The sequence below is a fragment of the Aquarana catesbeiana genome, linkage group LG01 (assembly GCF_042186555.1).
Source record: "Aquarana catesbeiana isolate 2022-GZ linkage group LG01, ASM4218655v1, whole genome shotgun sequence".
Taxonomy (NCBI): domain Eukaryota; kingdom Metazoa; phylum Chordata; class Amphibia; order Anura; family Ranidae; genus Aquarana; species Aquarana catesbeiana.
This window is the reverse complement of record NC_133324.1, coordinates 68,895,793-68,911,836: the sequence shown is the minus strand read 5'-3', so window position 1 is coordinate 68,911,836 and position 16,044 is coordinate 68,895,793. Positions and strand designations below refer to the sequence as shown.

General features: G+C 38.4%; 1 protein-coding gene and 1 long non-coding RNA gene across 2 annotated transcripts in view; one reads left to right on the top strand and one right to left on the bottom strand.

Moving 5' to 3' along the window:
• Window positions 1-16,044, bottom strand: part of LOC141131998 (oxalate decarboxylase OxdD-like) — a gene marked incomplete in the record, with an annotated part of 73,746 nt that overhangs the window by 25,526 nt on the left and 32,176 nt on the right. Inside the window, 3 exon segments of the mRNA XM_073619925.1 lie at window positions 8,038-8,191; window positions 10,262-10,492; window positions 12,098-12,304. Of these exon segments, the coding sequence (XP_073476026.1) occupies window positions 8,038-8,191; window positions 10,262-10,492; window positions 12,098-12,304 (592 nt within the window).
• LOC141132014 (uncharacterized) overlaps window positions 1-16,044 on the top strand; it is a 219,135-nt gene that overhangs the window by 178,692 nt on the left and 24,399 nt on the right. Inside the window, exon 2 of the long non-coding RNA XR_012242853.1 lies at window positions 8,045-8,300. This is a non-coding gene — a long non-coding RNA (uncharacterized lncRNA). The remainder of the gene's footprint in view (window positions 1-8,044; window positions 8,301-16,044) is intronic.

Sequence of the window (16,044 nt, the reverse complement as noted above, 5' to 3'; positions counted from 1 at the left end):
ACATTTGTGTGACCGTGTGTATGCAAGACAAGTTGGAACCAAACACCCTTCGAACAAAAATCCACGGTTTTGTTCTCGTAAAGTCCGATCGTGTGTACGGGGCATTACAGTCATGGTGGCTCTGGCTATGACAAGGGGTATAGGACCTGGAACTATGCAGGCACCATCACATAGGAGGTCAGCTAGCCACAGCTCAAGGAACCCCTTGACTACCTCTGGAAGAAGCTTAGGGTTCCACGGGACCCTGGTAGAGAATGGCCGGTGTAGAGTATTGGTTAGCAATTAAACAATAATGACTAAGCAAACATCAGTTGATAGATGTGAGCCACTGATATTTTCCAGCTCTTTGAGAAATAGCAATGCATAATACTGAACAAAAATTACCCTTTTTTTATCGCAAAAAAAAAAGTGAGGGCTTCCATAAAATCATATTAAATACTTAAATTTTTTAAGTGATTGACCTCAAGACTTATATTGTGTGCAGTTTCTTCCTGTTTTAGGTTTCTTTCATTTGGGGACACCCATTTAGCAGAGGATTCATAAGAATCATAAGAAGATCATCTGATTCATAAGAAGATCAGCTGCTGATTTGGAGCTGAACAGGACAGATGTCAGATTTGTAACATAAGTGTCCATTCACTTTTTGTCTACATTTTGATAGCGGCCTGACGCAGAACCATGATGGCTCTATGGGGTGCCGGATGTAAATTGACTTGTTTCTGCTTACATCAGGCTACCACCAATCCATCACATTTAGGTCCAGAAAACGCGAAAAGGATGCAATTTTTTTTTCTTCTTCCTGGACCTGGACAAGTCCACCTGAAAAACTGACAGCTGGACCTGATTGAATAGTCTGTGTGAAAGGAACCTTTTCTGTAGTTTCACCCAGTTCCTTTCAGGATGGCCCCTTGGATTCCAGGCTCCTGTGGAGCCCCGCTGGAGCCATTCTGCCATTTGCACTTCTGGAGAGGACTACATGCTGCCATGAGGACGCTTCTGTGCCATTATACAGGGAGCATCCATGCACCCTGGGGCTCGGGATGATAGAACGTGTAGTCCTGAGGAGGAGATCATATGACTTATGCCCTGTACACACGGTCGTATTTTCCAGCAGAAAATGTTCGATGGGAGCTTGTTGTCGGAAATTCCGACCGTATGTAGGCTCCATCGGACATTTTTCATCGGATCTTCCTTCAAACAAAATTTGAGAGCTGGTTCGCAAATTTTCCAACAACAAAATCCGTTGTTGGAAATTCCGATCGTGTGTACACAATTCCGACGCACAAAGTTCCACGCATGCTCGGAATCAAGCAGAAGAACCACACTGGCTATTGAACTTCATTTTTCTCGGCTCGTCGTACGTGTTGTACGTCACCGCGTTCTTGACGTTCGGAATTTCCGACAAGATTTGTGTGACCGCGTGTATACAAGACAAGTCGGAAAAAGATTTTGTTGTCGGAATGACCGATCGTGTGTACGCGGCATTAGGATGAAGATATTGGTGTGTGCACCCAACAGGAAGTTTGGGAAGCAGTACAGAAGAATAAGAGGCTATGGATGTAAAAGGATGGCAAGACAAGTGGTTCTGGAGCTTTTAAAAGTATTTTTTTGTGTGTAAAAAAAGTATTTGTGTTTAAAAGTATTTTTTTTTTAAATATAAAATAATATTTCTGCAAAAAAAAATTGGATTTAGTACTACTTTAATCATGCAGCTGTCATACAGAGGCTGTTTACAGTATGATGAAATAAATAAAAATATAAGAAAAGATCATGAAAAAGATCAGAAACTCCTGTGGATGGGCCCTATGGATGGCACCCTCAAAATGTGCAAGCTTGTAAAAATGCTGTTTACTACTGAGGGAAGGTGTAGAAGCGAGAGGGAGGAGAGGTTAAACTCCAGCCATAACTTTTTGTTTCATTTTGGTTTAAGCCAGGAAGAATTAGAGTCTCTGGTAGGTTTTTATTGCCGTACCTTTTATGAAGATTTCCCTTCTGCTGGGACAAGAAGTGATGGGAAATCTCTCCATCGGGGGCACTACCTTAAACTCATTTTGAGTAGAAGGAGACAGGGTTATATACAGTCTCACAACGATTTTATTTGCTGTCTATTCCTTCCTGCATTGGTGACAAGGGCTCCCCCTATTTTTTGTATGGGTGCTAAATGGGTAGGGATTAAATTTTTAAAAATCTGCGGAGTCACAGGAAAAAAAAATGGACTTATCCAAAATTAATGAAAGACATTTGGCTGGAGTTAGGCTTCAACAATATTTCCTTGCAGTGCTGGGGTTATGCATTCAGTTCCTAGCAGGGACGTCTGGGTGGAATTTGTATCTCATTTTGTGGTTCTAAGAGTGAGGGAATGGAACATTTACATGAAAAGGAAAAAAGAGGGAAACCGAGATAGCCCTTATGGTGTAGTATTTTGTGATTAAAAAAAAAAAACATAGATCGCTATATTTGTAATTTTATAATCTACTTGAGCATGTACACATAATGTGTCCTCCATTGTCTATCTGTACTGATATGTTGATTTATCTGATCAATAAAACCCTTTGTACAAGAAAAAAAAAACATATCAACATAAAGAATAACATTTTATAATGTACATCTGGCAAGGTTGCAAGTGATCATAAAGAATGGTATACGCAGCCTCTGATGGGTGTTTGTGGAAGATACAATATATTACCAAAAGTATTGGGACACCTGCCTTTACACGCACTTGAACTTTAATGGCATCCCAGTCTTAGTCCGCAAGGGTTCAATATTGAGTTGGCCCACCCTTTACAGCTATAACAGCTTCAACTCTTCTGGGAAGGCTGTCCACAAGTTTTAGGACTGTGTCTATGGGAATGTTTGACCATTCTTCCAGAACCGCCCTTGTGAGGTCAGGTACTGATGTGGACGAGAAGGCCTGGCTCGCAGTCTCCGCTCTAATTCATCCCAAAGGTGTTCTATCGGGTTGAGGTCAGGACTCTATGCAGGCCAGTCAAGTTCCTCCACCCCAAACTCACTCATCCATCTCTTTATGGACCTTGCTTTGTGCACTGGTCCAATCATTTGGTGGAGAGGGGATTATGGTATGGGGTTGTTTTTCAGGAGTTGGGTTTGGCCCCTTAGTTCCAGTGAAGGGAACTCTTAAGGCGTCAGAATACCAAGACATTTTGGACAATTTCATGCTCCCAACCTTATGGGAACAGTTTGGGGATGGCCCCTTCCTGTTCCAACATCACTGCGCACCAGTGCACAAAGCAAGGTCCATAAAGACATGGATGAGCGAGTTTGAGGTGAAGGAACTTGACTGGCCTACATAGAGTCCTGACCTCAACCTGATAGAACACCTTTGTAATGAATTAGAGTGTAAATTTAAATGTGCTTCTGGAAGAATGGTCAAACATTCCCATAGACACACTCCTAAACCTTGTGGACAGTCTTCCCAGAAGAGTTGAAGCAAAGGGTTGGCCAACTCAATATTGAACCCTACGACTAATGCCCTGTACACATAAACTCTGAAGGTTTTTCCAACGGCGTTCCGATGGAATTCCGCTCAAGCTGTCTTGCATACACACGGTCACACCAAATTCCGACCATCCAGAACGCAATGATGTACAACACGTACGACAGGACTAGAAAACGGAAGTTCAATAGGCAGTAGCCAAAAGCTTCTGTCTCATACTTGCTTCAGAGCATGCATGGTTTTTGGTGCGTCGGAACAGCATACAGATGAGCGGTTTTTCTGATAGTAATTTGTTCTGTTGGAAAAATATAGAACATGTTCTCCGTCTGAATTTTTGATGGAAAAAGTCCGATAGGGCATACACATGGTCGGAATATATGATGAAAAGCTCTCATCAAACTCTTTCTGTCAGAAATTCCGTTCGTGTGTACGCGGCATTAGACTGGGACGCCATTAAAGTTCATGTGTGTGTAAAGGCAGGTGCCCCAATACTTTTGGTAGTAAAGTGTATATCTGTCTCCACGTAGGTGATGAATTGGTCACACACAGTGCTTGGGGATGGTCCAATCCTAGATCCACTTTGGCAACATTAGGAGGATCAGATGAACTTGGTGTAGATGGAAAAAAAAAGCAAAAACTTGCTAGTGTTTTGAGGCACCCGTGGATGAATTTTTTACACAGTTCAAGGTAATGTATGATGTTAGGACAAAAAGTCCTGAAGAATGTTGATAAAAAAAAAAAACAACTGAGTACTGTCCTCTTTTTTTTTTTGTTTGTTTGCACTAACATCCATATTTTATCCATATTTATTATATATTATCCATAATTTCAGGACAAGATTTCATGGTGTTCCAAGCCGTCCTCTTAGACCTTAAAGGAGTACACCCCAAAAGCTTGCCCTGAAAATATGGATGTTAGTGCAAAAAAAAGAAAAAAAGTATCATGACAATACTCAATTGTTTTTGTTGATAGTGCACTTATACGGCTACTATCACCTATCTTGATGAAGAAATATTTATTTAAATAACAAAAAATTACATATTTTGAGAGGATTAGTTGTTTCCGCATATAAAAGGTGTAACACATATTCTATAACAAGTAAAAATTGCAAACAGGATCGTTCCTGTATCCTGTACGGATGGGAAATCATAGATACAGATAGGAGGACTTACCGTACTCACCCAGATTTATTTGGCACTGGGTTTGCTTCCTGTAATAAACTATTGTTTGTGCAACTCGATTGTGAATCTCACAAGGCACAATTAGGCAAATACTGATTTGCCTAATTTGTGTCTGGTTGAAAAAACACACAAGTCCATCTAGTTCAACCATTAAAAAGGAAAAAAAATATATATATTATTAAGTTCATATTTGATAATCTATCAATCATAACATATATATATATATATATATATATATATATATATATATATATATATATATATATATATATATATATCTGTATATATATCTATATATATACAGATATATATATATATATATATATATAATATATATATAGATATAGATATATATATATTATATATATATATATATATATATATATATATATATATATATATATATATATATATATATATATATATATATATATATATATATATATATATATATCATGATGTCACACAACAATATGTTTTATACTTCTGTAATTTTGGAAAATTATATAAAATGTACAAAAAATCATACAAACAAGAACAATGTGCAATAATTAAATCAAATGTACATTAGTTTAATGACATTGTACTTTTTACTTAAGCTAATATAGAAAATTAAACTTGACTATTAGATATAGTAACTATAATAAAAATGATAGATAACAAAAATAAAAAATAAAATAAGAAAGTATATAAAAAAGTTAGCTGAGCACAAAAACGGAACGATCAATGAAAAAAAGGGAGCATATAATTATTGACAGAATTGAAGTATATAAGAAGAAACGGACTGAAAGAAATAACAAAATAAAAAAAAGACATAGGGTGAAGTATAGAATCCGGATGAGGAAATAAATATGACGATCATAAATTAAATATGAAATTTAGAATGTGAAATCATGGGGATGACATGAAAATAAATAATAAATAGTTATAAATGTAATAAAATGAGCAATAAATAATAAATCAAACACCATAGGTGTGGTAAAGGGAGTATGTGATAGATAAAGATATAGCAACTGACGTATATTCGTGTAATGATAATGTAAGCTGAGCTGAATAACATTATCAGAAATCTGGACAACAGAGAACGAATATCGCCAAAGGGTTTCTCAATCACAGTGTACCCAAGCGTTATGCTCTTTTACATAAGAAATATATTGATAGCCCCAGTCACCCCCATTGAGAATGTACCAACCTCCAACAAATGATAGCTTTATACAATAGATTTAGAAAAAAAAGTCGACAGAGGCATTTTGGATTTTTCCTCTTGAAATGTTTCATGATGTTTCGTGATGGGTTAACGAAATGATAGAATGAGCCTACTAACGAACTATATAATATATTCATTTCCAAAAAATAATAGCCCTAGATTTATGATTCTGTTATTCAGCTCAGCTTATGATTACCGGAATTTACACTAGTTACCATCTTTGTATCTATCGTATACTCCCATTACCACACCTAATGCTTTTGATTTAATAATTTTTTATTTATTATATTTTTAACCATTTATTATTTATTTTCGTTTCATCAACCACAATTAAAAATTCTACAAAAAACATTTTTTTAAATTCTTGTTTATTAGATTTATTTTTCAGTCCTATTTAATCATCTAGAATCTATTTTTTATGTCATTTATTATATACTCCAGTTCTGTCATTGAAAACCCTATTTTCATTTTCATCCAATGCGCGAGTAATCACTCTGATAATTTTTAATAGCATTTCTTACATATTCCAATCATGTATCCAGTCAAACCGTGTTTGTTTTATAACATATAGCTGTATTAATTTCCCTTTATGATGCTTTTCAGATATTTATATACTTGTACTTTTTATCCATATTTCTGTTGTCTCAATTATGATTAATTTATTAATTATCTCTGTTATGATTGATAGATTATCAAATATGAACTTAATAATATACATGCTTATAAAAAAATAAAAATAACTGCGGTTTTATGAACTTTTTATAATACTGATCATGAATACTCTCAAGGATTCTTTTTAATTTCCATCCTTTTTTTGTGATATTTATAGTATCCAATGTTACAGTTAATTTTTTATAATATATATATAATATATGCACAATATGAATTAACATTTAATAAAATTGTTCTTATTTGTAATTTCTACTTGTTATTTATTATCACACATTGGTCTTATTTGTCATTTTTACTTGTTATAGAATCTGTATTACACCTTTTATTAGATTTATACCCCGTACACACGAGCGGAATGTCCGACAGAAGTCCGACGGAAGCTTTACATCGTATATACCGATTGTGTGTAGGCCTCATCGGACTTTTTTTTTTTTTTTTTAAATCTGACGGACCTAGAAATGGAACATGTTCTAAATCTTTCCGACTCCCCCAATTTTTATCGGGAAAACCGATCGTCTGTATGCTGATCCGACGGACCAAAAACGACGCATGCTCTGAAGCAAGTACGAGACGGAAGCTATTGGCTACTGGCTATTGAACTTCCTTTTTCTAGTCCCGTCGGAAGTGTTGTACCGTCACCGCGTTCTGGACAGTCGGACTTTGGTCGGACTTTGGGTTGACCGTGTGTAGGCAAGACCGCTTGAATGGAATTCCGTCTGAGTTACGTCGGAGAAACCATCAGAGTTTATTACGGAGTCGTGTGTACGTGGCATAAGTGACTATTTGTCACAAAATGGATCATTGGTGTTTAAATAAATATTTCTTTACCGAGAAACATTCTTCAGGACTTTTTGTCCTAACATTATACTGTTCCTTCAACTGGGTAATACATTTATCCACAGGTGCCTCTTCTACAGTCTTAACCTTTAGGCTTTTTCATCTAAACTTCTTGGTGGGTTTTGTTCTTCCCATGGGTTTCCTTCTACAACCCAGAAATCTATGGGTAGGCTAATTGGCTCCTAACCACACTGGTCCGGCAATGTGTGGACTTGAATGCCGGTGGTAGGGACATTAAATTGTAAGTTCCGTTGGGGGCAGGGATAAAAATACTCCAGTGTACTCTGTCAAGTTCTGCACAATATGTCATGTCAATGAGACTGTAGTACCTTTTGGAACCAATATGCAATAGCTTTTTAAAACCAACCTGTCATGTGAAAAATACTGGGGGGTTAGATGAAAAACTGTCATGCCAGCCCTCTGGCATCAGTATTCGAAGTCACTGATCTGGGACAAGAATAGAGATTAGAACTTCTGTTTTCGTCTCTAAATTTAGTGGAAAGGCTTCCTAGAACATCGGAAGCTGCTATAGCGGCAAGGGAGGGGGGCAACTTCATACTAATGATTTTGGAATGGGATGCCAAACAGGCTCATAAGGGTGTGATGGTCAGGGCGTCCACAAATGTTTGGGCATATAGTGTATCGGTAGTCATTAAGCTGCTTGTGCTCAATACATATATTTTTACCTTTTAGGTCATAAAAGTACTTCCAGACGTCAGAGTCATGGGACTGAACATAGTCAGCTTTCTGGATGAGTTCCACCAGATTTTCTGGGAGGTTTATTGCTTGATCTTCCTTTGGTCTCTTAAATGTTCTGATGAACTCCACTCCTCCAGGTGGCTGAAATGTGGCACCAAAAAGAAAAGTTTAACAAGACTACATACCTCTGATGACCTGGATCTTATCATATGCGATTTTTGCTGTGCTATTCATTGGACAACTATATCTGGTGAGTGCGTTTTTCTGACATTGGTGAAGGTCGCACTGGGCGATTGAAGCACTAGAGGAGGGACATCACCAAGAATCCTATCACTTGATACTTCTTCATAAGAACTATTCTATGTTTGTTTCTTTTGAATAGTTTTAATGTTGGACTCACCACCATAACACTTCAGGTGTTTATTGATATTGTGCTGAGTGCTGCAATTTTTCTTGGGTAATGCTGATGCAGCCCACAATGAACTTGAGTTTGGTACTCCTGATTTAAACTAAGGTCTTAATATCAAACACTTTCCAGTTACATTTTTATTATTTTTTTTTTTCATGAACAGAACAGCAACAGCTAGACATGTGCCGAAAAATGTGTTCGTTTTCGTTACATTCGTTTTTGTTTTTTTTGTTTTTCTTTTCATTTTTCAGGTCATTCATTATGACAATTCATAAATTCATAAATTCGAAAATTTGTGAATTTTAAAAATCTGAAAATAAGAAAGAAAATCCGAAAATTCGAAAGAATAACTAATAATAACTAACTATTCCTTTCAAATTTGGCTGTTAGTGAACGTAACGAATACGATTGTATCCGAAGTTACGAACTGTCCGAAACAACGAATGCCACATCTAAATAAATGGAACGGAATGAATTAATAATAAATAATAATAAAAAGTTCTTATTACTATTATTATTGTTATTAATTATTATTAATTCATTATGTTCCATTCGTTTAGATACGGCATTCGTTATTTCGGATAATTCACAACTTTGGATAAATCTGTATTCGTTACGTTCACTAACAGCCAAATTTAAAAGGAAATTCCAATACTTTTAATTTAATAGTTATTTATTATTTCAGATTTTCGAATTTTCAAGTGTTTAAATTTTGATTTTACGAATTTACAAATTTTTGAATTATTGAATTTACGAATTTAGGAATTTTGGAATATTCAGAAAAATTTGTTAAACGGGTTTTCGTTAATTGGGATGTTTCTGAATCAACAAATTTGTTAATATTCTTTAAAAAACTAATTTGGAACTAAACGAATTGCACATGTCTAGCAACAGCTATACCTTTGCAAGAAACCTTGCAAGAAGATCTACATGGCAAATGAGGTTTAATGTAGAAAAATGTAAACTAACGCATTTGGGTGGCAAAAATCTGAATGCAATCTATACACTGGAGAGAGAATCTCTGGGGGAATATAGGATGGAAAAGGACTTGGGGGTCCTAGTGGATGATAGGCTCAGCAATGGCAAGCAATGCCAAGCTGCTGCTAACAAAGCAAACAGAATATTGGCATTAAAAAGGGGATCAACTCCAGAGATAAAACGATAATTCTCCCACTCTACAAGACTCTGGTCCGGCCGCACCTAGAGTATGCTGTCCAGTTCTGGGCACCAGTCCTCATGAAGGATGTACTGGAAATGGAGCGAGTACAAAGAAGGGCAACAAAGCTAATAAAGAGTCTGGAGGATATTATTTATGAGGAAAGGTTGAGAGCACTGAACTTACTCTCTCTGGAGAAGAGACGCTTGAGAGGGGATATGATTTCAATTTACAAATACCGTACTGGTGACCTCACAATAGGGATAAAACTTTTTCACAGAAGGGAGTTTACCAAGACACCGGGTCACTCATTAAAATTAGAAGAAAAGAGGTTTAACCTTAAACTACGTAGAGGGTTCTTTACTGTAAGAGCGACAAGGATGTGGAATTCCCTTCCACAGGCGGTGGTCTCAGCGGGGAGCATCGATAGTTTCAAGAAACTATTAGATAAGCACCTGAATGACCACATATATATATGTAATACTGACACATAATCACACACATAGGTTGGACTTGTGTCTTTTTTCGACCTCACCTACTATGCAACTATGTAACCTGCATACAAAACAAAAATGTTGAGCAGTAGTACATTCTCCCTGGATCCATTTCAATGTTTAATTTTTCATTTCTTTTGACTAAAGTGTACCTTTAGAGATCGGGAAGCAATGTCCTCTGGTGTCATAAAGAAAGCATCATCCACATCAAGGGTTTTTAGCTCATCATGGGTGCTAAAGAAGAGAAGGAAGAGGCAATCTTTATCTCCAACGTTCTTCACCCAATGTAATGTGTTCTTTGGGAAGAAGATGACCTGGCCAGCCGTGACATTGAAGGTGGTGACAGTGTTGCCATCATCGACAACCCCAATCCATGCCTTGCCCTGGGAGAACACATTTTTGTTAAACTCAAATTCTTTAGTTATCTGCAAATCTAAAGCCCTAACGCCATGTAAATTTTGAATAGAATACAGAAGGGTTAGCTCTTTTGTCAGATTTTTCTTTTTTTTCAGTCTCTGTTCTGTTTAGGAGATTTCCTTTCACATCCTGGAGACATAACAGGAAGTGAGAGGAAATCTCTCCAAAATGAGGGGGTATTCCATGCTGTAGCTGGTCATAAACAGGAAGAATTGTAATCAATTTTTTTTTCGTTCTCACAATGTTTGTTTGATTTTCTAATTGTTAGTAGGGTCAAATTAACATTTGAGTGACGAGAAACTTTGAAGGAGCAGGAAAATTTTTCTCGAATGATTTTCGCTCCAGAAATTACATTTATTGCAAAATGTAATGTTAAACGCAAATGCAATTTTGAAGTACTTTCAAACAACATTCACAAAGTCATCGAAAGACAACGATAATTTTCATACGAATGTTCATTCGAAAATCTACTAGCATATGGCCAGCTTAAGACAGTTGTTGTCGGGAACTGGTATCCTTATTAAAAATTTTCACCTGCTATTTTGAGGACAACTGTAAAGCTTTGTTCACAAATCATGTAGTGGGAACATTGGGTTCCAGCTCGTGATTTTATTATATATTTATTTATTGTTTATTTATTATTTATTTATTTATTATTTATTAGCACTATTCACGCGTGTTTCCGAGTGTCGTGCATTAACCACTTTAAGGGGTTGTAAACCTTCGTGTTTTTTCACCTTAATGCATCCTATGCATTAGGGTGAAAAAACACCTGCCAGTGACCGGCCCCCCAGCCCCCCTGCTTTACTTACCTGAGCCCTGGAACTTCATCCGGCGGGGACGCACACTTCCTCTGCCCGGGGTTCTCGGCTCTTGATTGGATAGATTGATAGCAGCGCAGCCATTGGCTGCCGCTGCTGTCAATCAAATCCAATGATGCGGGCACCAGGGGGAGGGGCTGAGTCATACATTCGGCAGCTATAGACGCCGAATGATGGACTCGGGAGGGCGCCTACAAGGTAACCCCCCCCCCGGGAGAGCGCTTCCCCCGGAGGGTTATGTGATGGTGGAGGGTGGCTACGTTTGTTAGAATAGAAAATGAGGGGAGATCTTAGGCAGGCCATACACAATGCAAATTTCTTTCCTGCGGGTTACAGGAAAGAAAATTGTTTAATTCCCCCCATCAACACAGACAGAGTTGATGCGGGAATCACTCCTGCTGAGCTGTTGTCTTCTTCCGGCAAGGGGGGGAGCCATCCACAAAAGTAGAACACAGTGATTATTGCTAGCAGCTATACAAGCCGCTAGCAATAATTGTAAGTAAAATCCAGCAGGCTGGTTGTACCCAAGTTGATCGATTGATCAACTTGGTATGTTCTGCCTGCCCATATACAGTTTGAATCTTGGCTGAACAGGCTGAGATTCGAACCATCTACAGCCGGCATTAGTGAGGAGGTCTCCTAATGAGGACATATCTCCTGCTGACAGCTGTCAATCATGGAACTTCCTCCCCCTTTCTGTTGGGTCTCCAGGACAGTGGTTAGGGGACGTCTAGGGTAAATGTCATGTACCTGTATCAGGAATCCATGCTCGTTGGCATTAAAGTGCCAGTGTGGCGCTCTCAATCCTTTGCTGACAATCCTCAGTGTACCAACAGTCGTTTTGGACTCATGACTGTTAATGCTGATGCCAAACTCCTTCTCATTATCGTTTGTATATTCTTTTGGGTTGTTTCTATAGCGGGCCCACTGTATAGCGCCACCTTCAAATTTGAATTCCTAAAAATGTCAAAAAAAGAATTTTGTATATTCACTTCACATTGAAAATTGCATTTGATGTAGCAATAAAGGGTGACTAAATATAAAATACAAGATTCCCCGCTGAAAGATAATAGCCAAGAACTTTCCCCTATACACTGTATAAATATACAGACAAGGTAGCAATTACTAAATGTAAATTTGTGATAGTGCCTTGGGTAGATGGAAAAGTGGGTCGGAAACTACAATACATTGTGCTCACATTTTTCTTATATTTCTTTCTATATTTTTTGGTCACCTGTATCAGTAATCTAAGCAGCAGATGTAAAATGTATCTATGATTAAAATGTATAATCCTATATTTGACCACTTAAGGACCGAGCCTCTTTTTGACACTTGTTGTTTACAAGTTAAAGTAATTTTTTTTGCCAGAAAATTACTTAGAACCCCCAAACATTATATATATATATATATATATATATATATATATATATATATATATATATATATATGTATGTATGTGTATATATATATATATATATATATATATATATATATATATATATATATATATATATATATATTTTTTTTTTTTTTTTTTTTTTCCAGACACCCTGGAGAATAAAATGGTGGTCATTGCAATACTTTATGTCACATCGTATTTGCGCAGTGGTCTTACAAGGGCAAATTTTTGTGGAAAAATACACTTTTTTGAGTTAAAAAATAAGACAACAGTAAAATTAGCCCAATTAGCCCATTTTTTTTTTCTATACTGTGAAAGATAATGTTACACCGAGCAAATTGATACCCAACATGTCACGCTTCAAAATTGGAAAGGCGACAAGCTTTGGCACTTTTTTACAAATTTTCTACAGGTTACCAGATTTGAGTTACAGAGGAGGTCCAGTGATAGAATTATTGCTCTCACTCTAACAATCGCGACGATACCTCACATGTGTGGTTTGAACTCCTTTTTCATATGCGGGCGCAACTTACGTATGCGTTTGCTTCTCGGCGGGACGGGGCGCTTTAAAAAAAATTTTTTCTTATTTATTGCACCATTTATTTTAGATTTTGATACTGTCCTTTTAAAAGAAAAAAAAATTGGGTCACTTTTATTTCTATTACAAGGAATGTAAACATCCCTTGTAATAGAAAAAAATGCATGACAGGACCTCTTAAATGTGAGATCTGGGGTCAAAAAGACCTCAGATCTCAAACTGACACTAAAATGCAATAAAAAAAATAAAAATAAATTAAATGTCATTTAAAAAAAAAAAAGAAATCCCCTTTAAGAGCATTGCTATGGAGCCGAGCGGGGGCCATTTTTCCCTCACTCGGCATCCAGGCAGTGAGGGGAGCGGAGCACCGTGGGAGGGGGGGGGCCTCTACAGCCACCGATAAAAGTGATCTCGCAGCAAATCCGCCACAGAGACCACTTTTATGTTAAAGAGAAACGCACGCAGTTCCTGAAAATACCGGGGTTATGGCAGCTAGCTGCTGCCATAACAACAGTATTTAGCGTCAAAGTAACGACGTATGGGTACAGCGATTTGCGTGAAGTGGTTAAAGATTCTCACACATTTACCTCCTTGAATCCTGTGACATGTAGTCTCTATGGCCTGTGAGTAGGCATTGCTGTGTCAAACATTTCACAGAGCCTGCCTTCTGATCTACAAAGGTGCTGAGAGGAGGAGTTTCGAGTTTCAGAAGGCGGACTCAGTATGGGAATAGCAGCCTACAGGAAGCAAAGTACCATGGGATATGTAGTCCTTAGAAATTGAAAGTAAACAGCAGAGCAGAAACTGCAAAGCATGCAGGGAATCCAGGAAGGTGCGGAAAGTGACGGGCCAGCAGATAGGCAGCACTCACAACATGAAAGAAGGTGCGACACACCCTCTGCTAAGTCAGAGCCAGTGTTTCCCCAATCAGCAGGGAGCATGAGCTTTGGTGAATTCCTTGTGTTTTGATGCACCAGAAATGTAATTAGCTCATTTAAAGTGGTTGTCAAGTCACTCAATGACATTGCTACAATCCCCTCTGCTATATTAAAAAATCTCCCCAGTGTGTTTTTTTTTTTAAATGCTGCTGTGTACCTCACTTCATAGCGCCGATCAGCGCTTACATGACTGGCTGCTGCTCCCTCTCCCGAGCTGACAGTGGGCGGCTGACGTCAGCCAGGGGGAGAAGGGGAGGGGAGAAGAGAGGCGGTCAGTCACGTGAGCGCTGATCGGTGCTATGAAATGAGGTACAGCATTTTAAAAAAAAAAAACACATGCGCTGGGGACATTATTTAATATAGCAGAGGGGATTGTAGGAATGTCATTGTGTTATAATTGCAGTAGATGGGGAGGGATGGGGAGTGGATGAAGCTGACAGGCAGGGAGAGGGGAGAGGACGGGGGAGAGGACAGAGAAGAGCTGCGGATGATGGATCACTTAAACTGACCGCGGTGTCAGGGTTCAGCAGCCATGATAAACCGTGGTCAGTTTACAGGGGGAAGGGCAGATCAGCCAGGTATTTTAGGTTAAACAGGGGGGCAAATTACACAGCACAAGCACTGTGCTGCATAGCATGCTTTAAGGGAACAGGATCAATTTTTTTTTAGGGTTACAAACACTTCAAAGCGGAGTTCCACCCAAAAGTGGAAGCTTTGCTTATCTGACTCCTCCCCCCTCCCGTGCCACATTTGGCACCTTTCGGCGGGGGGGGGGGGGTTGGGGCAGGTACCTGTACTGCGGCGCAATTACTCAGAAGTTTGGCCTCCCTTCACCCACTGCCGGGCCATTCAGAAAGCGCAGCGCGCTTCGTGCATGCGCAGTAGTGAACCGGCTGTTGGGTTCCCTTACTATGAATGCCGGCGGCAGCATCCGAGAGCTGATGGAAACATCAGCTGGGGTGCCAACATCACTGGATTCCAGGACAGGTACGTATCTAATATTACAAGTCAGCAGCTACTACAGTATGTGTAGCTGGTGACTTTTAATTTTTTGCTGGGGGGGGGGGGGGACTCCGCTTTCAGTGGAAAGTTCAAATTAATTACCTGATAAAGGCCCAACCATTTATGATTTTGTTTTTTTTACCTACAAACCCCCCCCCCCCCAAAAAAAAATAATACATATACATATTTATATATATACAGTATATTCATTACTTCATTTTGTATCCTGGCTGCAGTTCTTTTGTTTGCACAACCAACGAACAGTAATAATGTGAAGAAACCAGGGGATCTGAGAAGATTAGATTTCCTGGATGGAGAACAAGAACCAGCTTGTGCAATATGAAGCCCTTCAGATATTTCTGGAGGTCTAGAAGTGCCGACATCATGTTACCTATTGTGTGATAGAAGCCAGGAGCATGCTGGGTCACTGCATACAGAGAATATTGTGTGTAACCTCTGATATGATGTAATATTTCAAATCTGACACACACACACAGACAGCAGTGACCTGTGACACGTCCGCACTGTTGGGTTTTCTTCATCTATTCTATGCGGTCCTTTTTAGAATCTACAGTACAACTGGTTAAAAAATGTTGGAAGTGGTTAAAATGGCCTAGTTGTGTATAGACCAGCATGGACCTGACGCAATATGTTAGTTTGAGCAGAGAGAATCAGAAGAATAAACTTTACTGAAAATACTGAAATTGTTTTTGGATTTCACAATTCTTTAACCACTTGCCTACAGGGCACTTACTGACCAGGCCATTTTTCAGCTTTCAGAGCTCTCGCACTTTGAATGACAACTGCGCAGTCATGCTAC